The sequence below is a fragment of the Oncorhynchus masou genome, chromosome 21, assembly GCF_036934945.1.
Source record: "Oncorhynchus masou masou isolate Uvic2021 chromosome 21, UVic_Omas_1.1, whole genome shotgun sequence".
Classification (NCBI taxonomy): domain Eukaryota; kingdom Metazoa; phylum Chordata; class Actinopteri; order Salmoniformes; family Salmonidae; genus Oncorhynchus; species Oncorhynchus masou.
In genome coordinates, this window is record NC_088232.1 from 33,710,298 (window position 1) to 33,737,550 (window position 27,253).

General features: G+C 44.1%; 1 protein-coding gene across 1 annotated transcript; it reads left to right on the top strand.

The window, feature by feature from the left end:
• Nucleotides 1-696: 696 nt before the first annotated feature.
• On the top strand, nucleotides 697-25,206 carry LOC135508192 (placenta growth factor-like). The gene is made up of 7 exons (XM_064928218.1): nucleotides 697-1,304; nucleotides 20,707-20,743; nucleotides 22,215-22,411; nucleotides 22,556-22,635; nucleotides 22,775-22,804; nucleotides 22,996-23,058; nucleotides 23,186-25,206. The coding sequence occupies exons 1-7, from the start codon at nucleotides 1,236-1,238 to the stop codon at nucleotides 23,205-23,207; spliced, it is 498 nt and encodes a 165-aa protein (XP_064784290.1). The 5' UTR covers nucleotides 697-1,235; the 3' UTR covers nucleotides 23,208-25,206.
• The last annotated feature ends 2,047 nt before the right edge of the window (nucleotides 25,207-27,253 follow it).

The window sequence follows — 27,253 nt, forward strand, 5'->3', positions numbered from 1 at the left end:
GAGAAGGGTATTACATGTTCCTGTTAAAAGGGAATATACATGTTTGCTTTGCTCCAATGACTCTGTACATCCTGAGTACTTTCTCAGCCAGAGGATGTCATGGTTGGAGACAAGAACCTTCTGTATCTCACAGAAGTACCAGGATTCTCATACCCAAGAGGCAGAAAATGGATCAACTGTGCAATATCAACAATAACATACTCTCACAAAAGCTGCCTTGGTGGTACACTATTTCTTTTTTTGTTGCATTGTGGGACTAATCAGTCTCCATGAAATCAGACTATGGAGTGGGTTGGGGTGGGGAGATCGAAGAGGATATATAATTTGACAGTGACAAAGAACATAGTGTCCTTTCTAATGAAAATGTGACACTCATTCTGTATGTTGGCAAATTTGTAATGTCTACATCCTAACAGCCTGACAATTAGGGACCATTTTAGTCTTCCTAAACAGTGATATATGGTTGAGAAGAGCCTGAACTGTCCAACAAATGTCAAAGGTTTCATACAATTATCAAGAAGTTGGGGCTATGAATGGAAAACTCTACCCTATAAGAAAACAACATATACTGTACCTCCACGAGTTCTATTAAGTATTTCCAAGGAGGAGAGAAGGAGGAGTGTATCAAGGCTAGAGGGAGATGGAGGGAAACTGGAGGGGAGGGGATTTCAATGGGCAACATGTTGAGAGGCAGTGAGAGGCAATTAATAGCATGTCACTTTACCAGGAAATGAACAGAGCAAGAAGACCGTTCAAATTGACCAGGTTACAAAGTGTGACAGCTGGCTCAGCGTGCACTTTTTGAATGTATATATAATTGCAACTTTTGGAAAGATATTTATAGATTGTTGGACTTGCTGATTTGGTAGACAGTTCTGCTTAACATATATTTTGTTTTTGTAAGCTACTTTAAAAAGGCAACAATATTACTGTATTTTTTGTGTCCATTTGTTTTTTGTTTTTGCATATTTGATTACACAAATGCATATCAATCTACTTTCTGAGAGCATTTTTCTGTAGCCTGGTCAACTCGTCAGTTACACTTATCCCGCATGACGACGCGCTCATTGCCTCACGATTATTGAAGAAGGAACGAACGAGAAGTGTCTCCTCTGCTATTTCTTCTCTGGACTGGAGGGTTATTACCAGAATATCTACGCGGTTTATCTGCACTTTGGTGGATTTCGCTTGCATTGTAAAACTTCATCATCTGGCCTTCTGACAAGAAACACGAAATGAAACCCTTTGCTTCGTTTGTCATCCAGATTGCGGTGACGTTCCAACTTCAGCTTTCACCTGCTCAGGTATGTTATGCTTCAATATGCTATACAGAACTCAATACAAATGTTATAATCATTTAAATTTTTATTCAAGATACGATTCATAGCCCAGGCTATCCAGTTTATTGCGATATATCAATGCGGGACATAATTGGCCCAAATATATGAGGATAGGCCTAATAAATTATTAATTGTATGATTATAATGACAATTATGATTATAGTTTTTCACATTATTAACAGGATAATATTAATAATATCTATATATATGTTTTTATTACGCTGGTATTGACATATCAGATTAGCCTATCTATGAACTTGACGAACATTTCTTTGTAACAGACTCAGCAGAAGCCTTTCAGACCACTATGTGTGATGGCTCATTGTGTCTTGATACTATGATCCCTTTTTGAACGCGTGCCATGCTGAAACAGTTGAGTCATGAGGTGGAACGTGACAAACTGCATCCCTCTCTGCCTCAGACATTAGAGGTTTTCACAGGGGTTCCAGGCTAATTGAAAAACTTTATGAATGATATGCAGTAATGGATATCTTCAGTATGTTCACTGATTTCTTTATGGACGGTTCAGATGAAACTCTGCCTGCCTCTGACCACTCTCTCTGTCCCTCAGCCTAATTAATTTCATCTGCCAATTTCAGAGTTAGAAAAGAAAACCATTGTCTTCAAATGTCCACATCCAGGAAGGCAGGGGAGGTATGGGTATCAGAGCCTGTTATTTCTGTTAGATGTTTAGAGACTTGGCAATGTCACTCTGGTCAAAATGGCATGAAAGTGCAGTAACAAGAAATTCACCTCTCTGCACTTTTCACCTCACCTGCTACAAGCTGTAATTGTCTCTCCATCTTTCCTCTCAGCTTGATAACCGGAGAATGCACAATAATGATCGTGTGTGTCTTCTGTGACTATACAGTATACTTATTATCACAATGCTGGTCTGTGTTTTCTGCCTTGGCGATGCCCGACTTTAGCCTTAGTCCCAAAATGTATGGCAATACATTTTCCCGGAACTGATAGTGAGGCCCCATTCAAAGTCTTGTGCCATGCTGCAATAACACTTCTAGGTGGACGTGCCACCGGACATTGGCATACGTGTTCCTGCATCAGAGAACCCATTCAGTCTCTCTCTTCCTCTTAAGGTGAGCAATTGCTGGCTCTGTCTACACTGGCCTCTCATGTTTAATGCAGAGCAGGTCGCCTCCCAGGGCCCATTCACAACCATTGTCTCACTGTTCATAGACTGACTCTGCCTATTGGCCTGAATGGCACTGCAGTGGCTGCCCTGTGCCAGCAGGCGTTGTGTGAATGAGGAGACTTGAGTTTCATTGCACTCAGCTGCGCTTGAAGCATGGGGCGACCAGAGCTGCACGTCCCTCTGGGTTTTCCATGCAGAACAGAGCCCTGGGTCAGAACTCAGAGGGAGAGACTGGCTGGCTGGCTACTACAGTAACAGGAGTCGATAGGAGAGTGGGAGTCTGGGAGGCAAGAAGAGAGGCAGGGGCAGAGGAGAGGCAGGGGCAGAGGAGAGGCAGAGGAGAGACAGGGGCAGAGGAAAGGCAGAGGCAGAAGAGAGGCAGGGGCACAAGCAGAGGAGAGGCAGAGGCAGTGGCAGAAGAGAGGCAGAGGCAGGTGCACCGGAGAGGCAGGTGCACCGGAGAGGCAGAGGCAGGGGCAGAGGAGAGGCAGAGGCAGAGGAGAGGCAGAGGCAGAAGAGAGGGAGGGGCAGAAGAGAGACAGAGGCAGGTGCACCGGAGAGGCAGAGGCAGGGGCAGAGGAGAGACAGGGGCAGAGGAAAGGCAGAGGCAGAAGAGAGGCAGGGGCACAAGCAGAGGAAAGGCAGAGGCAGGGGCAGGGGCAGAGGAGAGGCAGGGGAAAGGCAGAGGCAGAAGAGAGGCAGGGGCACAGGCAGAGGAGAGGCAGGGGCAGAAGAGGCAGGGGCAGAAGAGAGGCAGGGGCAGGTGCACCGGAGAGGCAGAGGCAGGGGCAGATGAGAGGCAGGGGCTTACGGAGAGGCAGGGACAGGGGCACCGGAGAGGCAGAGGCAGGGGCAGATGAGAGGCAGGGGCTTACGGAGAGGCAGGGACAGGGGCAAAGACAGGGACCGCCACATCATAAATACTAATCCACATGGTCAGCCTGCTTAGTCAAAACATGAGGGGTGAGAAAATCCAGCTCTCTTAACACGTATCAGGTTAAACTGTCCCCAGTTTGGAAACAGATGGGGAATGTAAACTACACAACCATGAGATACAACATACAGTAAAGGAAGCCTTTAGAATAAACACTGAAAACATATATAAATGCAACATGTAAGGTATTGGTCCCATGTTTCATGAGCTGAAATAAAAGTTCCCAGAAATGTTCCATACGCTCAAAAATATTATTTCTCTCAAATTTTGCGAACAAATTTGTTTACATCCCTGTTAATGAGCATTTATACTTTGCCAAGATAATCCATCCACCTGTCAGAAGTGGCATATCAAGAAGCCGATTAAACAGCATGATCATTACACTGGTGTACCTTATGCTGGGGACAATTAAAGGCCACTCTAAAAGGTGCAGTTTTGTCACACAGCACAATGCCACAGATATCTAAAGTTTTGAGGGAGCGTGGAATTGGCATGCTGACCGCAGAAATATCCACCAGAGCTGTTGCCAGAGGATTGAATGTTAATTTCTCTACCATAAGCCGCCTCAAACAGCGTTTTAGAGAATTTGGCAGTACGTCCAACTGGCCTCACAACCGCAGACCACGTGTATGGTGTCGTGTGGGTGAATAGTTTGCTGATGTCAACATAGTGAACAGAGTGCCCCATGGTGGAGGTGGGGTTATGTTTTGGGCAGGCATAAGCTCTGGACAACAAACACAATTGGATTTTATCTATGGCAATTTGAATGCGAAGAGATAGCGTGACGAGATCCTGAGGCCCATTGTCGTGCCATTCATCTGCCACCATCACCTCATGTTTCCGTATGATTCATTATGTTGCGTTTATATTTTTGTTCAGTGTATACTGTATCTCACTTCTCAATGTCACCTTGCTATATTGTACTACATTAAAACAGTGCTTTTCTGGGAGAGGGCCTGGCTGGAATGCTTCTGTTAAACCTCTGCCCTGCTAATGCTGAATACAGTCAATGCTGTTATAGGGACTGCCGGGTAAATCCTGAGTGTTTATCCACAGTGCTGTAGTGTTGGTCCAGTTTATGTTTCCAGATTACCGCAAAATTGTCAGATGAGTGTAAAACCATCTTCCTGCAGTTATTCCAAGATAAGGCATTTTACTTACCCTTTTAGGAGTCGTGATATGCTGCTTTGACATGCAGCAATAAATGATTTCCAAGACGTCTCACACAGTAGCCAAAGGAGGATTATCAGGATTTTCTCCTTCTTCCCCATCCCACACACTTCATGATGAATTCATCATATGCAGCATTTCAAGGGAACTCCCTGCTTTAAGCTCTGAGGATAGCAATCAGATCATAATGTGTCTTTTTGCACGTCTTCATCTAACCAGAAACATTCAATCTTACTGAATGTGACGTGTCACTTGAGTACCATGTCTGGATGGACTCTGGGTAATGGCCTATTTGAGCAAGCTTAAACAAGGTACCGAAACTTAAACAAAGTGCTTATGCTTTGGACACAGTGTGCTGTTTGAGGTCATCCTCAATAGGGTTAGCTAGGATACACTGAGTGGACAGAGTCATTCTGCTTATGTGAAGAGGAGGTCTAGGATGTAGGTATCTACCCTGCTGGGCCCACAGTAAACCATTCTTCAGGCAGGCCAACTAAAATGGAAAAGCAAACATTGGCCATGTGGTTGGGGAGACCATGTATAAATGTCCCTCTCCTGCTCTGGCTCTTTCAGGCTGGAGAGTTTCTCCTCTCTGAAATATACACTCTTAATTGATGATGATGGTTTCTCGTCAGTGTCGTGGCTGCCACTGTTGACAAAGTTTTTTTTATGACTGTCACTGTGACTCCTGTCCAATATGAGAGTTCGGGCTGACTGGGCCATGAAGAGAAGTGTTTACAAACCTGGGCCGATTACTCATCCTGCTCCTTTCATATGAACAAAGGCACACCTTAAAAAGGAACTTGTGCCGTGCTTGAATGTGTAAACGGTATGAAATGGCTAGCTAGTTAGCAGTACTTGCTAGTAGCGTTCAATCGGTGATGTCACTCGATCTGAGACCTTGTAGTAATTTTTTTTTTTTGATCATTAATGATGCTTCGTGGAGGACCATTGTTGATGTGTTCAGAGCATGCCTGGTTCAAGCCCAGGTTGGGGCAAGGAGAGGGACGGAAGAAAACCTGTCACAGGTGCTGGTGTGAATGAATGTGTGTCTGTCTGTGCTTCTCTGTGTGTGCATATGTTTAAGTGTGTACTTTTGTCAGCGATCCATTTATTTGAGCCAGTCAGAGTTGTAGATGGGTTATCTCAATACAGTCCGGGTGGGTTTCCCTTTTGAACAGTGGTGGCCTGGCTGTCTCACTGTCTGATGATCATCCAGTCATCAACCCCCTCTTTCATAAGGTACACATTCCCCATGTTTGCCATCTACCAGTTGTGTAGCTCACATTCCATATATTTCCTGCTCTGTCTTTCCTGTTGTATGCATTATTAGCACTTACTGCCCTGGGCACAGAGATGGAGGGTACTGACTGTGGTGAGTGTAAAATAACAACAGCAGCGCTGTGTGTGTACCAGCACTGACATCCTGTCTGCACTAGCTGCATTCACACTAAGGGCCAATGACTGCACTCCAATCGGCCCGCTGCCCTGACAGTAAGACAGTTTTCAACACCTGCTAACAAAACCATGGGAATGGTCTCAATGATGTTGCTTTCCTTATAACAGATTCTCTATGAGGATGGTTGGATGTGGGTGAGGAAGTAAGAATTTCACGTCAATTTCATAATGTTCTCCTCTATAGTGGATTATCTGTGCATTAAAAGCCTCTATGATGAAGGAACGGGTGCAAGACGGTTCCACTGTCTCCATTCCAAGAAGAGGGTTTGTGTTAGATGATCATTTTCCTCCTTGTTTACCTCATTTGACTCTGTGAGAGAGTGCAATCCTCTGATTTGGGGAAGGTCTTTATCATAACTTTTCACAGTTGATTCATTTCCCGAGCGTCCCTGAGCTGGAGCACAGGGGAAAGCATGGCCTCCAGTGCCCGGTGCTGTTAGTGTGAGTGAGTGAGTGAGTGAGTGAGTGAGTGAGTGAGTGAGTGAGTGAGTGAGTGAGTGAGTGAGTGAGTGACGAGATTATTCTGTACAGGTGTTTCCTTTACATCAACACTCGGAGCAAAACAATACTTGAGTCTGACCAACTGTGTCACATACAGCCAATTACCCCGGGCGATACTGAAGAGATGCAGCCATTTATACACTGGCACTGTGGTAGCCGACACAGCCAGGCCACAAAGTAAACACCTGAGACTTCAGATTACACAGCAGACAACTCTCTCTAGGATCACAAACTCAAAATCATGCACGCAGGCATGCACACACACACACGCAGATCAATTCCACCTTACTCTAACTCCCTCCTCATGTGAGCTCATGTGATCCAGACTAAGTGAATGAGCATGCCAGACTGTTTGGACATGCAATGGCAGGGAGCTGCTGGCTGTCATGGCTGTTGTAGTTGCTACGTTGTTATAGTGGCAAAGAGCCCCCCTTTACTCCTCTTTAGTTATAAATACTCGTCCCAGGGGAGAAGTGCAATCACAATCAGGAAATATGGATTTCTCCTTCCCCCGTAGGAGCGGGAGAGGGGGGGGGGGGGAGCAGTGGTGCTCAGGGCAGCAGTCCCCTCACCAGACTTTAATCTCCCATCTGGTTGTAATTTACTATGGTTTACACAGGGTGTACACCATTTACTGTAATAAGGACCACAATTACCGCTGGTCAGCCTTATCTGAAGATGTGTGTGTGTGTGTGTGTGTGTGTGTGTGTGTGTGTGTGTGTGTGTGTGTGTGTGTGTGTGTGTGTGTGTGTGTGTGTGTGTGTGTGTGTGTGTGTGTGTGTGTGTGTTCTAGCGTAAATATGGAATGTATGGGGGAAATGAGCTCTAAAACATCATTTAATACGTTTAAATAGGCCTTTACAGCATTTAACACATTTAAATAGGCATTTACAGATGTAGGATCTTAATGTTAGCCAGTATGCTACAGCAAGAAAAACAATCCTGCAGCAACAGGAAATGTGAATTATATTATTATTATATAATTAATGGACAATTTTCTAGTGGTTGATACATTTTTCAAGGGAAACTCAAGTCTGAAACTTCAAAATGGAAATTACAAACTTCGGAAGCCTCTATAAACCTCAAATACTTTGCAAAACCTCCCTCCTGCAACAGGGTGATCAAATTAAGATCCTACCTTGTACCTATAGAGCTAAGTGTCTTGTAGGTTGCACAGAGTAAAGTACTGTACTACTGGTAAATTCCATTTTAAAGCTTTTGGTTTTCAGAGCAGTGTTCTTCCAGACAGTAATCCCACCCTTCATCAAATTAATACATCACAAACCCATTAGCAAAACATACAGTAGGGTTTTAGGATTCTCCCTACAGATGTAGGATCTTAATTTGAGCCAGTTTGCCACAGCAGAAAAGAATCCAGCAGCAACAGGAAATGTTAATTATGTGGATATGCATCATTTTTGTACGGGTTGATACATTTTACGTTCAAGTTTGGAAAGAGGAAATTACAAACTTTAGAAGACTTTTTAAATCTTGAACACACTACAAGTTTGCATTTCCTGCATAGCAGGAAAAATCTCATCAATAAAAGAGTGATCAAATGAAGATCCTACATCTGTAACTGGATGCTTATGTTCCTAAAATACACCATAAACCAGCTGCTCTCTCTCTCCTCCATTAATACACGTATCTTTTCCGTTATGACAAGCCCAAGAAGCACTACTCTTTAATGACTAGATTTTTTGTCTCCAGTTTTTTTAATGATCTTACAATGTTTAAATTTCACCTGTATCCTAAAATGCATCCTGAATATGCTGAGATATTTCCATGTGTGTTCAGTCGGTGTTGATTTAGTGGGGTTTGGGGAATGCTCTCTGATCATGGAGTTATGATCTGACCATCCTAGAGCTACAGCTGGATAGTGTCAGACCCACAGGGGGGCTGCTGTCATTGGGGCTGTTCACCTAATGTATACAAAACAGAGTGCTACTCTCCCTTTCAGCCAGTGGCGATGGATACGGCCTTACACCGACTCATTGATGAGCCTCGTATTTCATTTTATAGTCATGGATTTGTGGAATCCAATGTTTAAGAGGAAATACCCGGTTAATAAGGGAAGTATTAGTCAATTGTTTTGTTTATCTGTCTCTTGCTTTGCTAGTGTGGTCTCAAGTTTAGAGGCAGGCTCACCATTCAGCAGGAGACCTACAACATGACACCGTTCCAGTGGTCCAGTGGCCCCTGTGTTTTGGGCCAGGGCACCCCAGGAGGGTAGCTCCTGTGCTCCACTGGATTGGGGTCCTGAGGTGGGGGTGGGATGTTGGCTGGATTTTCCCTAGTCCCCCTGACCCCTACACTCACTGACCTGAAACACATCCAAGGCCTGTCAACCCACAATGGCATTGCCACAGATTTGTGCCTGGCCTTTCCCCCTTCCCTGTCCCTTTCCTTGAAAAAGCTTAGGTGAAAGACATAGAAGGAATATGATCCCTTCTGTCCTGTGTCTTTTCTACACTGTAATGAGACACACTATCACTGTGATATTTTGGGTCTGGTGTGTGTCTGTTGAATATCAACTGCCATTTTTGCTTTCAATCCCCTATCAAGTCTAACATGGGGGAAGATGGCCTTATTGTCCCAAGCGGGCCTGTTACTATACTATCTCTTTCTCGTTTCTAAATCTGGCTCCTCTGTCCTGTGATGTCTGGCCAGCTCACACTGTACTGTAACAGGTTGACAGTCCAACAGGAGATGAGACAGACAGACAATGTAATCAAGTTCAGTGTAACCTCCACCATTACAACCCCTCTGAGGGGAGGAAGAGGTCTTGTCTATTTGGACCTGCTGCTATGCTATTAAGTCTTTGATGTGTGTTATGAACAGGAATGTGATTTGATTTGGCAAAACTTCTTGCAGGGCTCATAAGAGGTTATACACAGGGCTGTTCCTGAACAATATTATCCCATTTCATGGGACTTTTCATCTTTTCATTTTTCAAATGTCATAGTTATTGCCAAAGTCTCCCATTAATTCCTGGACCTCTCAGTGCAAGGAATCAAAATAAGTAGTGTTTGTCTGTAGTTCAGTCATTATGTACCAAATTGTTGTGATTCATGTGGTTGTAATTATCAGTACAGTCATTGCAATAAACTAACAGGGCATCTCCGCATCTCATCTGAGACTCACATCCAAAAAGTCCTAAATGACAATTTTTGTTTAGTCTCCATTTCATTTTATTTTTGCTCCTTAAACTTCCTCCCTGCCTCCCACAGACGGCTTGAAGAGAGAGGAGGTTAACGATGACACATCTCAGCTGTGTGGGAGTCAGGACAGAGAAGAGTTACGTAGTGTATAGAGCATGCAGCACCAGCACAGGGCACGGAGAGTGCAGCTCAGGCAGGCCCTCATGTCTGACCCAGGGAGGGAGGAAACACACAGCAGCCAGAGTTGTTTCATAACGCAGGAGGGAGGGTGAATCAGATGCAGGAGAGAGAGTGAATCATTTCAAAGTATTTGTGTGTACTCTAAAGTTGGGTATAAGGCCTGTTCTTAACAATACCTAAGAGAAACCTAAGTTTCCAGACACATTACATTAGCAGTTACAGATACCCCTTACAGTGAGGTGCACCAGTGTCCTGTCAGAGGGAGCAGTTTAGTATAGAGTACAGTAGCACTCAGCACTTGATAAACGGATGTGAAGAGATTACCATGCAAACCTCTCCAGCAAATACAGGGCAAGGCATAGAAGGGCTGAGATGGACTGTAGGAGCTTGAACCCTGCTACACCTTCAGCATGTAATCAGACAGTGAGAATGGCCTTTCTCTGGGAGCCCTCTGGCTCAACACCAGCCCATTGACAGACAGACAGACCCCCTCCAGCATCCAGCCCATTGACCGACTCGATTGGCAAATTTCCATCTGAGATTTACCCCAGTGTTTTACGCAAAATATTCTGACTTTTCTGTTTCCATGTACGTGTCTCACTGGGCCATGGCTCCGGCGGACTTGCTCTCACTTGGGGGTAAAGCCAGGCCACTGGTACTTTTCAGCTGTCATTTACATAACAATGGCTAATTGTGAACTTCAACACCTCACAAAATAACTGTCTTGATGATGCAGATATTGTTGATTCGGTTCGCCCCAAGTCTTTAGTGTCACACTCCTGATGAAAACATAAAAACACTAGAGCTTACATTAACATAAAACACTGGCGACCCACTGGTGCTGGGTAAGTCTTAGGTGGAAGTGCAGCACATGAGTGCTGTATTAGGCCTACTGCTTCTAAAATCCCCATGAAATTGATATAGAATTCTCTTCTGATAGCCCTATGGGACAGGTCAGCTATTCAATACCTATTACTATAGCACATAAAATGTAGGCTATGGTCTTATTCTGCTCCTGCAACGCCCTCTACTGCTCATCCTGTGACTTCTTGACCTCCCGCCAATCCCCCTTTACTATCTCCCTCTCCCTCTCTCTCTCTCTCTCTCTCTCTCTCTCTCTCTGTGTGTGTGATTGTGTGGGTGGAGACAGGTGTGCTGGAATCAGAGCAGATCCCCACCAGCTGCAACCTGTTCCATAATCAAGACCTCTACAAACACTCAGCCCTGCCACTTCCACGCCGCCAGATCGTAATCTCTGCTCAGTCAGTCTGTGTTTCGAGCCGATTGTCTCCTATCCCAAGTCTCGTCATCCTGCTACTCCTGGATTCCCCACTCTACTACTCTCTGGTCTCTCAGAGACCCTCAAGGGTGAGTTTTTGTCCAGGGATGAGCCTGATGGACTTGATGAACTCATCTCTCTCGCTATCCATATCGACAACCGTCTCCATGAGCGTCGGAGGGAGAGGGTAGGTAGGGTTGCATGTCCCATAACATCTGCTTCAGTGCCTTTCCCTCCTTCTCCAACTGCCCCAGGCTCATCCAGATCCTGAACCCATGCAGCTCGGCCAGGCCTGTCTCTCTCCAGAGGAGAGGCAATGACGAATTGGCGCTAGGAGCTGCCTATACTGTGGCCAGGTTCGTCACTTTGTCTCCACTTGTTCCCTGCATCCAGCAAAAGAGGGGGCTCGGAAGTAGTGGGGGACATACTGTTGAGCCAAATCGCCTGCCCATCTTCCCCCCCAGACCCCTGCTTGAAGGCAACCTTGTGTGGCAGAGCCGGGCTTTTCCTATATCTGCCCTCATTGATTCGGGCGCCAACGAGAGCTTCCTGGACCGAGGTGTTGTTACCCGTTGGGCCTGGACACTGTTCCACTCGCTTCGCCTCTCGATGTCAACGCTCTCAATGGAAAGCTCCTCGCCTGTGTCTGTGAGAAAACCATCCCTGTCATCCTGCATCTCCCTGGAAAACACCAGGAAAAGATCAGTTTCCACATAATCAACTGTCCTTAATCGCCCCTGGTTCTTGGCCATCCATGGTTAAAGCTACACAACCCACATATTGACTGGACCGCCGGAAAGGTAACCACTTGGAGTACATTTTGTCACAATAATTGTTTACATTCTGCCCTTCCCCCTGCCTTGTCTGTGCCACAGTTCATTCCAGAACCTCCGGACCTGTCATCAGTTCCTCCCGAGTATCACGATCTAGCTCCTGTGTTCAGCAAGCACCACACCCTGTCGCTGCCTCCTCATCAGCTGTACAACTGTGCCACTGACCTCCAGCCTGGAGCTCCTCTCTCCAGTAGCCAGTTGCTTAACCTCTCTTGTCCTGCGCAAAAGGCTATGGAGAGGTACATCCAGGATTCTCTGGATGCAGGACTTATCAAGCCATCTTCCTCCCCGATGGGTGCTGGGTTTTTCTTTGTGAAGAAGGATGGGTCACTGAGGCCGTGCATAGACTTCCGTGGGCTGAATAATATCACTGTTAAGAACAAGTACCCCTTGCCACTCATCAGCTCTGCTTTTGCCCCCCTTCATAGTGCCACGGTGTTTACCAAACTCGACCTCCGGAATGCCTACCACCTTGTCCGCATAAGAGAGGGGGATGGTTGGAAGACTGCACCACACCACTGGGTCTTACTAACGCCCCTGCTGTTTTCCAGAACTTAGTCAATGACGTGCTGAGGGATGTGATTGGATGCTTAGTTTTTGTCTATTTAGATGACATCCTGATTTTTTTTCCAAGGACCCTGAGGCTTACCAGCAACATGTTCTTCAATGGCTGTTGGTGAATAAGCTTTTTGTAAAGCTGAAAAATGTGAGTTCCATGCTGCCACAGTGTTTTTCCTGAGTTATATTATTGCACAGACAGTTACATATGGACGCCGCCAAGCTCATGGCAGTCAGTGGCCTGCGCCCACCAACCTGAAGCAGCTACAGCATTTCCTGGGGTTTGCACATTTTTACAGACGTTTCATCCGCAACTACAACCGTCTAGCAGCACCTCTTACCACTCTCACATCCACCTCCACTCCGTTCCACTGTACTCCTGAGGCAGAGGCAGCTTTCCTAGAACTCAAGCATCGCTTCACCTCCGCTCTGGTCTTTACTCAGCCCAACCCAGAACTCCAGTTCATCGTGGAGGTGGACGCCTCTGACACCAGGGTAGGTGCTGTTCTGTCTCAATGTTCCCCCTCTGATCAGAAAACCTGTGCATTATTTTCCCGTAAGCTTTCACCTGCAGAGAGACATTTTTACATCGGAAACCGGGAACTTCTGGCAGTTAAGCTGGCTCTGGAGGAATGGCATCACTGGCTGGAGGGCTCTGTAACCCCCTTCATTGTGTGGACTGACCATTAAAACCTGTCCTACATCCAGACCGCCAAATGTCTGAACTCACGGCAAGCCAGGTGGGCCTTGTTTTTCAGTAGATTCAATTTCACACTCACTTATCGCCTCGGTTCGAAGAATACCAAGCCTGATGCCCTCTCTCGCCAGTTCATCACCGACAACACAGCCAGAATGTCACGGTCATTGAAGGAAGAAGACCAAGGTGCAGCGTGGTGAGCGTACATTTTCCTTTTAATTTCAAAATGTCACCAATAAAACAAGAAACAAACTGAACAACCGTGAAGCTTACAGGGCTAAGTGCCACAAACAAAGTTAACTACCCACAACGACAGGTGGGGAAAAAGGGCTGCCTAAGTATGGTTCCCAATCAGAGACAACAATAGACAGCTGTCCCTGATTGAGAACCATGCCCGGCCAGAACAAAGAACTACAAAACATAGAATGCCCACCCCACATTACACCCTGACCTAACAAAATAGAGAAATAAAACGTCTCTCTAAGGTCAGGGCATGACAGTAACCCCCCCCCCCCCAAAAAAAACAACAACCTGAATCTATAGGGGAGGCTCCAGGTGGGCATCTATCCGCGGTGGCGGCTCTGGTGCGGGACGTAGACCCCGCTCCACCTCTGGCTCACCCCGCTTTGGTGGCGCCTCTGGTATGAATGAACTGGACCCTCGCCTTCCTGCGTCAGCGCATTGGTGGCCCACCATGGAGAGAGATGTCCGGGAGTTCCTTCATTTCAGCTCTTGGTATCAATGTCTGTCTTCTGGATATCACCCCCAGACCAACGGCCAGACCGAACGGGCCAACCAGGAGATGGAGACTGCCCTACGCTGCGTGACCTCTGTTAACTTCTTGAAACTCCCCATCCGGGATCGTGACTAAAGCCTCAGGCTCATTAGCATAATGCAACGTTAACGATTTCTGAAAATCGCAAATAAAATGAAAATAATGCGTCTGCTCTCAAGCTTAGCCTTTTCTTAACAACACTGTCATCTCAGATTTTCAAAATATGCTTTTGAACCATAGAAATTGACTAATTTGTGTAAGAGTATGCAAAGCTAGCATAGCATTTTGAGTAGCATTTAGCACGCAACATTTTCACAAAAACCAGATAACCAAATAAATAAAATCATTTACCTTTGAAGAGCTTCTGATGTTTTCAATGAGGAGACTCTCAGTTACATACCAAATGCGCAGTTTTTCCTGAAAGCGTCTGTGTGTAGGAGAAATCGTTCCGTTTTCTACATTGCGTCTGGCTACCGAAACGAACCGAAAATTCAGTCACCTACAACGTAAAACTTTTTCCGGATTAACTACATAATATCGACCGAAACATGGCAAACGTTGTTTGGAATCAATCCTCAAGGTGTTTTTTCACATATCTCTTCATTGATATGCAGTTCGTGGAAGCTTGCTTTCCTCTCTGTATCCCATGGAAAAATACTGGCAGGTGACTTTTGCGCACCAATTTCGGCGCAGGACACCGGGCGGACACCTGGTAAATGTGGTCTCTTATGGTCAATCTTCCAATGATCTGCCTACAAATACGTCACAATGCTGCAGACACCTTGGGGAAACGACAGAAAGGGCAGGCTCATTCCTCTCGCATTCACAGCCAAATAAGGAGACAATGGAAAACAGAGCCTCAAAAATCCTGCTCATTTCCTGGATGCCGTCTCATCTTGGTTTTGCCTGAAGCTCACGTTCTAGGGCACGCACAGAAAATATCTTGGTAGTTCTGGACACGTCAGAGTGTTTTCTTTCGAAAGCTATCAATTATATGCATAGTCGAGCATCTTTTTGTGACAAAATATCTTGTTTAAAACGGGAACGTTTTTCATCCAAAAATGAAATAGCGCCCCCAGAGCATCAACAGGTTAACCCTTCCTCTTGGAGCGCTCAGCTACCCTGGGTTATATAGTCCCACAACACCCTCACCAATGCCTCATCAGGTATGGCACCCTTCGTGTGTGCTCTGGGTTACAACCCCCCTTGTTCCCCGCCCAAGAGGTTGCGGTTCCCTCTGTCCAGGTGGCATCGAAAACTCCCCCCCCGCTTCATTGGTCCCTTTGAAATTGACTATGTCATCAACCCCTTGGTGGTGCGCCTGAAACTCCCACCCTCTCTTCTACATCCTACATTCAATGCATTGCTGATTATACCTATCTGCTCCAGTCCCCTGTCTCTTCCTGCAGCAGCTCATCTATGACCATCCTGCCTATACTGTCCGGCGACTTCTGAACGTGCACCGTCAAGGTTGTGGCTAGCAGTACTTGGTGGACTGGGAGGGATACAGGCCTGAGGACCGCTGCTGGGTGCCCCGCCATCACATTCTGGACCCCTGCCTCTTACGGGATTTCTATTCCTCACACCCAGATAAGCCTGGTCGAGTACTGTCACATATACTCCTGCAATGCTCTCTACTGCTGTCTCTCTGTCTGTGTGGGTGGAGACAGGTGTGCTGGAGTCAGAGCAGATCCCCACCAGTTGCAACTTGTTCCATAATCAAGACCTCTACAAATACTCAGCCCTCCAATAAATACATTGGTTACTTCATCCCTGTCTGCTCTTGGGTTCCCCTTTTTCACTCCGTGTAACACTACGCCAGGGGGGTCAATTTATATGCCTCAGACAAGCTGTGGGAATGAGACACACAGTAGATATTTAGAAGCTGTGGTAATCCCAGAGTGAGACAAGACTAAGAACAGTTTCCCAGTTTATACTAAGTAACTTTGCAATCTGACAAGGGCCAGTATTTTTTTAAACCTGAATCATCTCCCAAACTCTTCTCACATCCTCAGACACACACACACGAAGTAAGGAGTTGCTACGTGAGGATCCTCATGCAGCCCTGCTAATCTGCCAAACATTTGTGGGCAGCTTGCGCTCCTGCTCACAGCCACAGATGGTGCTGAGAAGCACTGGTGGACTTACCATAAAGCAGAATATGCAATTGCATCAGGCCTCACATAATCACATTTTATTGGTCACATAGACATATTTAACAGATGTTATTGCGGGTGTAGTGAAATGCTTGTGTTCCTAGCTCCAACAGTGCAGTAGTATATCACAATTCACAACAACACACACATGTAAAAGTAAAAGAATGGGGCCTCATGAGCTGGGCGTACATAGCGTCCAAACGGTTTGTGCTACACACTAATATGATGACCCCCTCTATGGAACGATGAGACTCTCACAAACACGATGGTGCTCTATGACGCTCGTGTCACGGGACTGTCTGAAGGTCACCCGGTACCGTGACAAATTCCTTTTGGGAAGTGAATAGGGCGTTTCCATGTAAAGGTTATACAGGTATTTCCACTTTTTTATTTTTTTCTCAGCTTTCTTATATCTCAGATATAGAACACTTCAAAACAAATGTCCTTTTGATTACGCTTTTGACTCCATGTATGAATCTGTTATTCAATGCAATTCTATGGGCTAATAGCAGTAAGGCCAAATTGAATGTTTTATCCATCCCACGGCCCTCCTACAGTATGGTAAGACATCAGATATATGGCCCTCCTACAGTATGGTAAGACATCAGATACATGGCCCTCCTACAGTATGGTAAGACATCAGATACATGGCCCTCATACAGTATGGTAAGACATCAGCTACATGGCCCTCATACAGTATGGTAAGACATCAGATACATGGCCCTCATACAGTATGGTAAGACATCAGATACATGGCCCACATACAGTATGGTAAGACATCAGATACATGGCCCTCATACAGTATGGTAAGATATCAGATACATGGCCCTCATACAGTATGGTAAGATATCAGATACATGGCCCTCATACAGTATGGTAAGACATCAGATACATGGCCCTCATACAGTATGGTAAGACATCAGATACATGGCCCACATACAGTATGGTAAGACATCAGATACATGGCCCTCATACAGTATGGTAAGACATCAGATACATGGCCCTCATACAGTATGGTAAGACATCAGATACATGGCCCACATACAGTATGGTAAGACATCAGATACATGGCCCTCATACAGTATGGTAAGACATCAGATACATGGCCCACATAGAGTATGGTAAGACATCAGATACATGGCCCACATACAGTATGGTAAGACATCAGATACATGGCCCTCATACAGTATGGTAAGACATCAGATACATGGCCCTCATACAGTATGGTAAGACAAAAGGGCCGATGTTTCGCTGGCTCAGATGCTTTCTCTGGTGAGATAGTTTCAGCAACTTACAAATTGAAGGAAAGTTGGCGGGTACACAGGTCACTGTTCGGATGCTGAAATTATTATAGATGAAGGTAACCTACTTTTTGAAGTGATTTGCTTGACAATTCGATGAAAATATGATGACTGGTTGTGTTCATGGCACATTAAAAGGTAATCAATTTTTATTTGGAGACCCCTCTTGAGGCCCCTGTGCCTGCGGCCTCCAAATCTCTAAATCTGCGCCTGCCAAGAGGCTGCCTTATTGTGTCCAGACTCAAGGCTTACCCCAGGCTCGGAAAATCCACAGCAAATCCTCCCAGCCCCACCACACACCAAAAGGCAAGCCAGCCCTGGGCCAAAAAGCCCTTGTGAAGTGGTGGAGTGGAACCCCTCCCAAACCACATGAAAACCCAAGCAAAAGAAAGGCCCAAATCATATGCCAATTAACTCTGGGAAAGGATTTATAGAATGACCTTGGCATTTGGTGGACAGGGTATAAAGACATTAATCAATGCCCAACTGAGTGGGAAATTACTTAACAATAATGCTGGTGAACTCTGTGGTTAAAACCTCTTGATACTACCCATCCCGTATCCGGGATCGTGAATACAGCCTCAGGCTCATTAGCATAATGCAACGTTAACGATTTCTGAAAATCGCAAATGAAATGAAAATAATATGCCTGCTCTCAAGCTTAGCCTTTTCTTAACAACACTGTCATCTCAGATTTTCAAAATATGCTTTTGAACCATAGCAAATCAAGCATTTGTGTAAGAGTATTGCAAGCTAGCTTAGCATTTTGCATAGCATTTAGCACGCAACATTTTCACAAAAACCAGATAACCAAATAAATAAAATCATTTACCTTTGAAGAACTTTGGATGTTTTCAATGAGGAGACTCTCAGTTACATAGCAAATGTTCAGTTTTTCCTTTGTGTAGGAGAAATCGCTCCGTTTTGTACATCACATTTGGCTACCGAAACGAACCGAAAATTCAGTCACCAAAACGTCAAACTTTTTCCAAATTAACTCCATAATATCGACCAAAACATGGCAAACGTTGTTTAGAATCAATCCTCAAGGTGTTTTTTCACATATCTCTTCATTGATATGCCGTTCATGGAAGCCTGCTTTCGTCTCAGAATCCCATGGAAAAATACCAGCAGCTGAAAATGACGCACCAATTTCGACGGAGGACACCGGGCGGACACCTGGAAAATGTAGTCTCTTATGGTCAATCTTCCAATGATATGCCTGCAAATACGTCACAATGCTGCAGACACCTTGGGGAAACGATAGATAGGGCAGGCTCATTCCTGTCGCATTCACAGCCATATAAGGAGACAATGGAAAACAGAGCCTCAAAAATCCTGCTCATTTCCTGGTTGCAGTTTCATCTTGGTTTTGCCTGTAGCTCCTGTTCTGGGGCACTCACTCAATAGCTTTGCAGTTCTGGAAACTTCAGAGTGTTTTCTTTCCAAAGCTATCAATTATATGCATAGTCGAGCATCTTTTTGTGACAAAATATCTTGTTTAAAACGGGAACGTTTTTCATCCAAAAATGAAATAGCGGCCCCAGAGTTTCAAGAGGTTAACTGATGTTAGATGTAACCCTTCATAGAGGAGAGTTGTGCAGCAGTTTGACAGACAACACACAAAAGCCACCCACTTGCAGACCCACAGTCCTACAGGAGGCCTACCCATGGACCCACAGGGGGACTACCCACAAGCCTACACACGGGTTCAACAGGAGGCTACCCAAGGGCTTATAGGGAGGCTACCCAAGGGCCCACAGGGGGACTACCCACAAGCCTACCCACAGGTTCAACAGGAGGCTACCCAAGGGCCTATAGGGAGGCTACCCAAGGGCCTACCCACGGGCCCACAGGGGGGCTATCCACGGGCCTACCCACAGGCCCACAGGGGGTCTACCCACGAGCCTATGTTGGGGGAAAGTGGTTAACCCAAGGATCAGTAACAACCAGGTGTTCCCCGGTGGTTGTGTGCAGAATATCAGGAGATACTGGGAGAACTACCAGGTTTGAGGGTTTCTGTGGTTTCTGTGCTCCCTGCTTGTGACTTTGTAATATCTCTTATACTGTATCTCTAATGTCTCCTGATGTTGAGCAGAGATCCTGAACCCTCCACCTCTTCACCTACAGCTCAGGCCTGGCTGCCACAGGAAACTAAGAGACACATAGGTGGAAGTGTGCGTGTCAGGCATCTGCTGTCACGATAACAGATGGATTATCATTATGAAAGCTGGACAGGCTTTCCTCTTCCTTCACATTGTTTGGACATATTTGACTGATGGCAGCAAACCCCTGACAGCTACTATCCTCACTATCTGACTTATTCTGGTCCACAACAGGAAGGAAGGCATTTCTGTGATGATCAGTTTGTGTCAAAAACAGACCTCATGGCATTATTCCATCCAACACGTATGTCTTTTTGCTTGTGTGCCATTTTTTCCTCCATTGTAGGCTATGGTAACTGTTGGACCAGCATTGCAACACACACAGTAGTTGGGTGGATACTCAGACAGTGTATCAAAAATCATTGTCATCAGGTACTCATCACAGACAACCAGCCTGTGAAACTTAACACTGGTGTAGATGACAAATTGAGGAAGCAGGTTGTTGGTCGCCTGTCTGTCCAGTGGTCCTGCTGGTGGATATTTGACCAAATGGAGATTTCTCTTCCTGAGCTCATAAGATGGAGTCACCCAGAGGTTTTGTGTTATTGCAACCCTATGAGAAATGCATACTGTTTATCATTGGATGATGGGAAAAATGAAGACAGGGGGAAGCCGCCAATGGGAAAATAAATAGAGAGCTGAATCTTACACCACAGGAAACAAGTTTTTAACTTGAACAGTTGGATGTGCTGTATAAGAGACTGGATCTGGTTCTTGCCTAACAGAGTTTCCCATTGAAGGAATCATGAAAAAGCTGCTCCATCTGCAAGCTGTCCCCGTCTCCTTGTATTTCCAATCTTAACCACTAGAGGACATAACAGTACTGCAGTACAGTCAGGCCAATACATTGGGGAGTTACTGTATGAAACACTTTCCAGAACTGTAACTATCAAAGACAAGCATAATGTTTATGTGTAGCTTCTGGTAGATCTTCCAAGTCCCTATATATTGTCTGTGATGGCTGGAAGGTTTTATTTGTGAAATAAATTATAGTGTCCAGGTGCTTTTTTAAAACCCTTAAATCGTTGTCTGTTTTGTTTTACAGATTACGCCCTCATCCAGCTCAAACAGCACAACTGGAGGTAAGAATTTTCTCTGCATTTGTACTACACAAATAAGATAATTGGTGAGCATATATTTCAAAGCAACGTCTTCCCTTGCTGCGTAGCCATTTAGTACAGTGAGAGATGTCAATGCTGAAAGACACAAAGTACCACAGCACTCTCTGTGGCTTGTCTTCTCTCAAACCCCTGAATCCGAATCGATTCATCTATTAGCAGTGTACTTATAGGTATTGTTGAACGGCGTTAAGAAATGCACCTTGATTACGGTGGAGGAAGTCAGGTCACATAATCAGCTCTGAGGTTTGAGAGTTCAGGGTTGAGGGGGTAAGTGAGGACAAGCAGCTAAGGATTACCCAAGGTCACTGTGTTCCCCCAGCTGTCAGAAGGAGTAATGCAGGGGCTGATGAATGAGGTACTGGGGACACCCCTTTCACACGCTTCCTCACGCCCTCTCTCCCCCACTATACTGTAAATCTTTGCACTAATAGTCTGTTAGGAGGATAGAGAAAAACAGCAGGGAAAAATCAAGACAAGATACTGACAGAGAAGTGTGGGGAAGTTATGGTTAGACCAATGATGGGCCTTTAGAGCTGTATGACGCTACCATAACCCCGTCTCTCTCCCCACCTCCTCACCACATCTCCTTCACCCCTCCCTGGCCTGTCTGCTTTTATAAACAGCTGTTGTGGTGCCGGGCTCCATGCGGTGACCCCAGGGTCAGCCAAATCCCAGATGTGCCTGGGGGGCAGCTCAGCTCTTCTCCAGGCAGGTTCTGTTCATAGACATTTTTCCACCGTTTGTTTTCTCTTTCCTCTCTGTTTGTTCTGGCAGAGTTGGACCCTGTTTTTCTTTCCTGACGATGCTATGGGGACACTTTCACACATATGCTCCCACAGGAAAGCTTGTATTACACAAACAATTTTTCTTAAAAATGATAACAGGATACACACCAGGCATATGACATTTAAAAATTTTTTTTGTTTCAGCAGCAAAATTTGATGAGCGTCCTGAATCTATTTTAAACGATCTGAAGATGGCTCTGTTTTTGCCCTAGTGGTTGCAATAACATAGACAGTGAGTAGAGTGTATGGCAAAAAAAACTGTAAAGCAGACAGGGAAATATAAAGGAAGCTGAAAACACACACACATAACTCAGCCAGTTGGTGTGAAAACTCTGCTCGTTGAATTGCACAGTGTTATATGAGACCGGGCTAATGAGGCACACTGTAATTGTGCATGTGTGCGTCTGTCCCGCCTGAAGAGTGTTGAAACTGGTAATCCCCTCTACGTGCAGGTTCAGCACCAGCCATCTCTTCTCTGGTCCAGATCCATCTGGCTGTGGAGCTGCCAGGAGGCAGGCGTGGATGGGGTTGGGGCATCCAGGACTCTGTACAATGGCTTTATGAGCTTATCACCTCTATTCATATGACCTGTGATGGACAACTGTCTCACCATCTCTCCTCTGTCCTCTCTCTCTCCTCTCCCCCAGTGTTAATGTTCCAGGAGGTGTGGGGTCGTAGTTTCTGCCGGACCATAGAGAAGCTGGTGGAGGTGGTCCAGGAGTACCCCGGGGAGGTGGAGCACATCTATAGTCCCTCCTGTGTGCCCCTGGTGCGCTGCGCTGGTTGCTGTGGCGATGAGAATCTGGAGTGCCATCCTACTCAGACCTCTAATGTCTCCATGCAGGTAATAGGGCCCGTCCCTTCTGAGGATGGCTGCCATGTTGTGAGATCATCAGTGTATTATATTTGCATGCCAGAACAAAACATATATATATACTTTTTAACTTTTCCGCCCGCAACATGTTCAACAATTTGTCTTAATTCTCAGTTGTTGAAAATCAAGCCAGGGGAACAGGGTCAAGAATACGTTGAGATGTCTTTTGTGGAGCACCAGACATGTGAATGTAGGTAAGAGACAAAAAGACTTCCTGCTTTGGTAATAATCATTTTGGTCATGTAAATCAGTTGCATTGTAATAGGATCTTATGTGAAATGATATGACTGAGTTTTATATAATGAATCTGTGTTGTTCATATTTCATTCTCAGAATCAGGAAGGCTGTGGTGAAAAGTGAAAGGTGAGCATAGCAATTGTCATAATATCCATTGTAAAGTTTGAGAGTGGGACAGAAATCTTGCTGTCTCTATAACAGTGGATACAAGCATTTCGCTACACTCGCAATAACACCTGCTAACCATGTGCATGTGACCAATAAAATTTGATTTGATGTGATTTAGTTGAGCTCATATTGCTGATGTCTTTCTGCAGGAGGAGACAAAGAGGAAGAGGAAGAAAAAGAAAGGAGAGACAGAGAGTGAAAGATTGTGACAGGTGAGTACTGATGTCTGGAAAAATAAGAAATAAATCCATCCATCGACCACACATTACCCCTTCTACTTCCATGTACAGTAATAATGCCCAACATTTTAATGTGTCATCTATCTTGTTTGTGTCCAAGGTGTCAGCCCCCTCGCAGGTAACTGCAGTAGCAGCCCTACACCTGTTGCAACCGGCATCTCTATTTATTCTCTGCCCAGCGCTAACAGTATCAAGAGTCTTCTAAACACAATACTGTGTCTCTCTGCACCTAGAGACTCAATCAGCTGGGTTGTTATGGTGACTGAGAGGCCCTCCAGCCTAGGGGAGTTTTTCTGACTTAAGTTCTACAGGAAGCACATGTTGCTGGGTGAACAAAACACCTTGGTGACAACTGACCTGACAGACGTTTCTGTGAAGCAGTGCAATGGAGGACCAAACTTTTTAAGGTTTTAGACTAACAATCATGATGGATATGTTTGGCATTATTACATGATTATTATTGTTTAGTGTTGTTTTTTATTGCTGTGGTTGTTTTTGCTGGTGATCCCATTTAAAAATAATAGGTCTACTTATGAATAAATGTTCTATTCATGAAATTGCAATGTTGTTTTAATAAATCTTTAGGACTAACCGACTAACCAAATACTTGTGGTCCTCTCATGGCACGTAGGTTCCTAAGTAGACTAGCAACTCGTTTTCACAACTGAATGAGTCATATTTAACTTTTTGTCTTGTGGTATAAAACTTTGTACAATCATACATGGACTATGGATTAGTACAGTTAGTGCTATCCTTCAGGGTTGGGTAAGTTACTTTCTCATTGTAATCTGTTACAGTTACTAGTTACTGGTCCAAATTTGTAATCAATAACGTAACTTTTGGATTACCCAAACTCAGTAACGCAATCTGCTTCCCATTAAGAGGCATTAGAAGAAGACCAAAAGTATCCATCAAACGCATTTGGTGTGTCATCATAGTGGTCTCTGACTTGTAGACCGACTCGCTCAGGTGGAACAAACTTAAACTTGCACCTTTTTTCAATTTTGAATTGAATGTCATTGAGAAAACAGAAATGTGTAATTTACATATTCACAAACATCCTTTCTGAATTTAAAGTAATCCAAGAAGTAATCATCTAGTTTTTCAAAAGTATCTGTAATTGGATTACAATATTTTTGCTGGTAGCTGATTACAGGTTAAAAAAAATGTGTAATTGGACTGCGTGTAATCAGTTACTCCCCAACCCTGCAAGCCTTAAGTGGAGACCAGGATGTACTGAGCGCTCAGTAGACACTGCATCAGTAACAGGACTATACTAGTAGAATATCTCCCTCCAGTGGTTACAGAGGGAATTTTCAGATTAATGTATTTACATAAAAGACAAAGGTTTGTTTAGTATTAAGTCACAGGAGTCTGCTGAGGGGAGGACGGCTCATATGGCTGGAATGGAATGGTATCAAACACATGGAAAACGTGTTTGATGTGTCCGATACCATTCCATTGATGACTTTTCAGCCCGTCCTCCCCAATTAAGGTGCCACCGACCGCCTGTGGATTAAGTATATAATGATATTATTGATATAATAGGTACAGTTATATGTCTATTGTCTTTTTTTCCATAGGACAATGTGTTGGTATGCCCCTGTGAGTTTGTACGTTTAGGGAATTAAATAGTGACATCATAAAAGGACTATGAAATCAACATACATGTAAGGCTATGCAATATACTGTAACATACACATCGTATCATTCATCTTAGTGTTAAAAAACCTGGCACCAAGTCATTGACCATGTAGCATAATAATGAATAACTCCAAAGCAAGTAGACCTATACTCCAGTATCAATGTAAGGAGCTGCATTAGAACGAGCTACGTTAAACCAATTTAGGCAACTGACTGGTTGCTGTGAAAAGGGCCTACTGGACCATATCAACTCTGTTAATATTTTAACCTGCTGATCAAGACCCTCAGAGTAGGTGGGCTCCTTGTTTCTCTATTTCATTTATAGGCCTGTAACTTCTGCTGTCGTTATTCCTTGACTTATGGCGTCATTGTGCCTTTTCAGACTAGTTTGTCATTAAGAAATGCAGTATGTCAAAATACAATGGATGTTTCTGATTGTCTCACAGCTGAACCAAAGAATAAAATGAGTTGCTGCTCTTGGGGTTTCAATGTTTTCTATTCTCCTCTCATCCTCTCACCTATCTATCAAATATTGCAAGTAATTTTACAGTCACACTAATCTAGTACACTATCACATCGCCCTCCACTGTGGTAGGTCTGTCTTTAACATGACTTTCATTCTGGCCTTTTTGTGTATTGTTCATTGAATAAAGAAGTGGCACGTGTGTGGGTTGATGTGTACATGTACAGGACTATGAATGACGTTGAACATTTGGGAGAGGACAATTATTTCATCGTTTGTGCTTGTTGTGTATTTTTGTAAACCACTTGAGGACTAAGATCTCAAATGTCATGAAATATGACCAAGAACAAATTTGCTCCTGAGAAGTGTACTGCACACCTATCCATTTTATCTCAAAATAAAATCTGTGATGTAATCAATCATGAAAAAGAATATGCCCAAACCTCTGAGTGAATATTATGTATTGTAAATAGATATAGATATATTATAACTGTGAAGCGTGTGCAACAGTTAATAAAGAAATATATAACTGTCTTATGGGGCTAAAATATCATTTTTTGGGGTTGTTGTGATAAACCCTTTGTTGGGAGGATGGATCGTATGTGTGTGTGTGCGTGTGTTAGAGAGAGAGAGAGAGATGGAGATATAGAGAGATGTTGATCACAGCTCAATCTGTTTTAAAGGGTTTTTATTTCTTTTTTACTATTTTCTACAATGTAGAATAATAGTGAAAACATCAAAACTATAAAATAACACATGTGGAATCATGTAGTAACCAAAAAAGTGTTAAACAAATCAAACTATATTTTATATTTGAGATTCTTCAAAGTAGCCACCCTTTGCAAAGTGTATTTGTATTTATTAAGGATCCCCATTGCCAAGGCAGAAGCTACTCTTCCTGGGGTCCAGCAACATCAAGGCAGATATATACACAATTTGCAATATTACATGACACTACATTTCATAACACTTTTCACAAAACATTAAGTGTGTTCCCTCAGGCCACTACTCTACTACCACATATTTACAATACAAAATCCATGTGTACGTGTGTGTAGAGTGCTTGTCTTATCATGTTTATGTGTGTCTGTGCCTGTGTGTGTGTCTCTTCACAGGCCCCACTGTTCTGTAAGGTGTATTCTTATCTGTTTTTTAAATGTGATTCTACTACTTGCATCAGTTATCTGATGTGGAATAGAGTTCCATGTAGCCATGGCTCTACGTAGTACTGTACGCCTCCCATTGTCTGTTTTTGACTTGAGGACTGTGAAGAGACCTTTGGTGGCATGTCTTGTGGGGTACAGTGCCTTGCGAAAGTATTCGGCCCCCATGAACTTTGCGACCTTTTGCCACATTTCAGGCTTCAAACATAAAGATATAAAACTGTATTTTTTTGTGAAGAATCAACAACAAGTGGGACACAATCATGAAGTGGAACGACATTTATTGGATATTTCAAACTTTTTTAACAAATCAAAAACTGAAAAATTGGGCGTACAAGTACACCCGACATTAGAGTTGTGTATATTTTTAATTGTTTTAAATACATTAACCAATGAGAAGCGATTGGGAAGAACTCTTAGATTTCATTGGTGTTCTTATTTAATCAGACAATATTTTAGCTAGCCTAGCAATATGTCCTCCAGTATTTGTCGGTCTACTAGATCAGGGTTAGACTGTATATTACTCACTGTGATACTTCAGAGGGCTGTACATAAAGCTTTTGTATTAATCTTATTATATTGTACATCTAGTGAAATAAGGCTTCGTTGTTGATGATGCTATTTATTTTTAACCTAGCTTTGAATTATGACAAAATCAAGAACTGAATCGAGGGAAGTTAATCACATACAGTTGAAGTTGGAAGTTTACATACACCTTAGCCAAATACATTTAAACTCAATTTTTCACAATTCCTGACATTTAATCCTAGTAAACATTCCCTGTCTTAGGTTGGTTAGGATCACCACTTTATTTTAAGAATGTGAAATGTCCGAATAATAGTAGAGAGAACAATTTATTTCTGTTTTTATTTCTTTCATCACAATTCCAGTGGGTCAG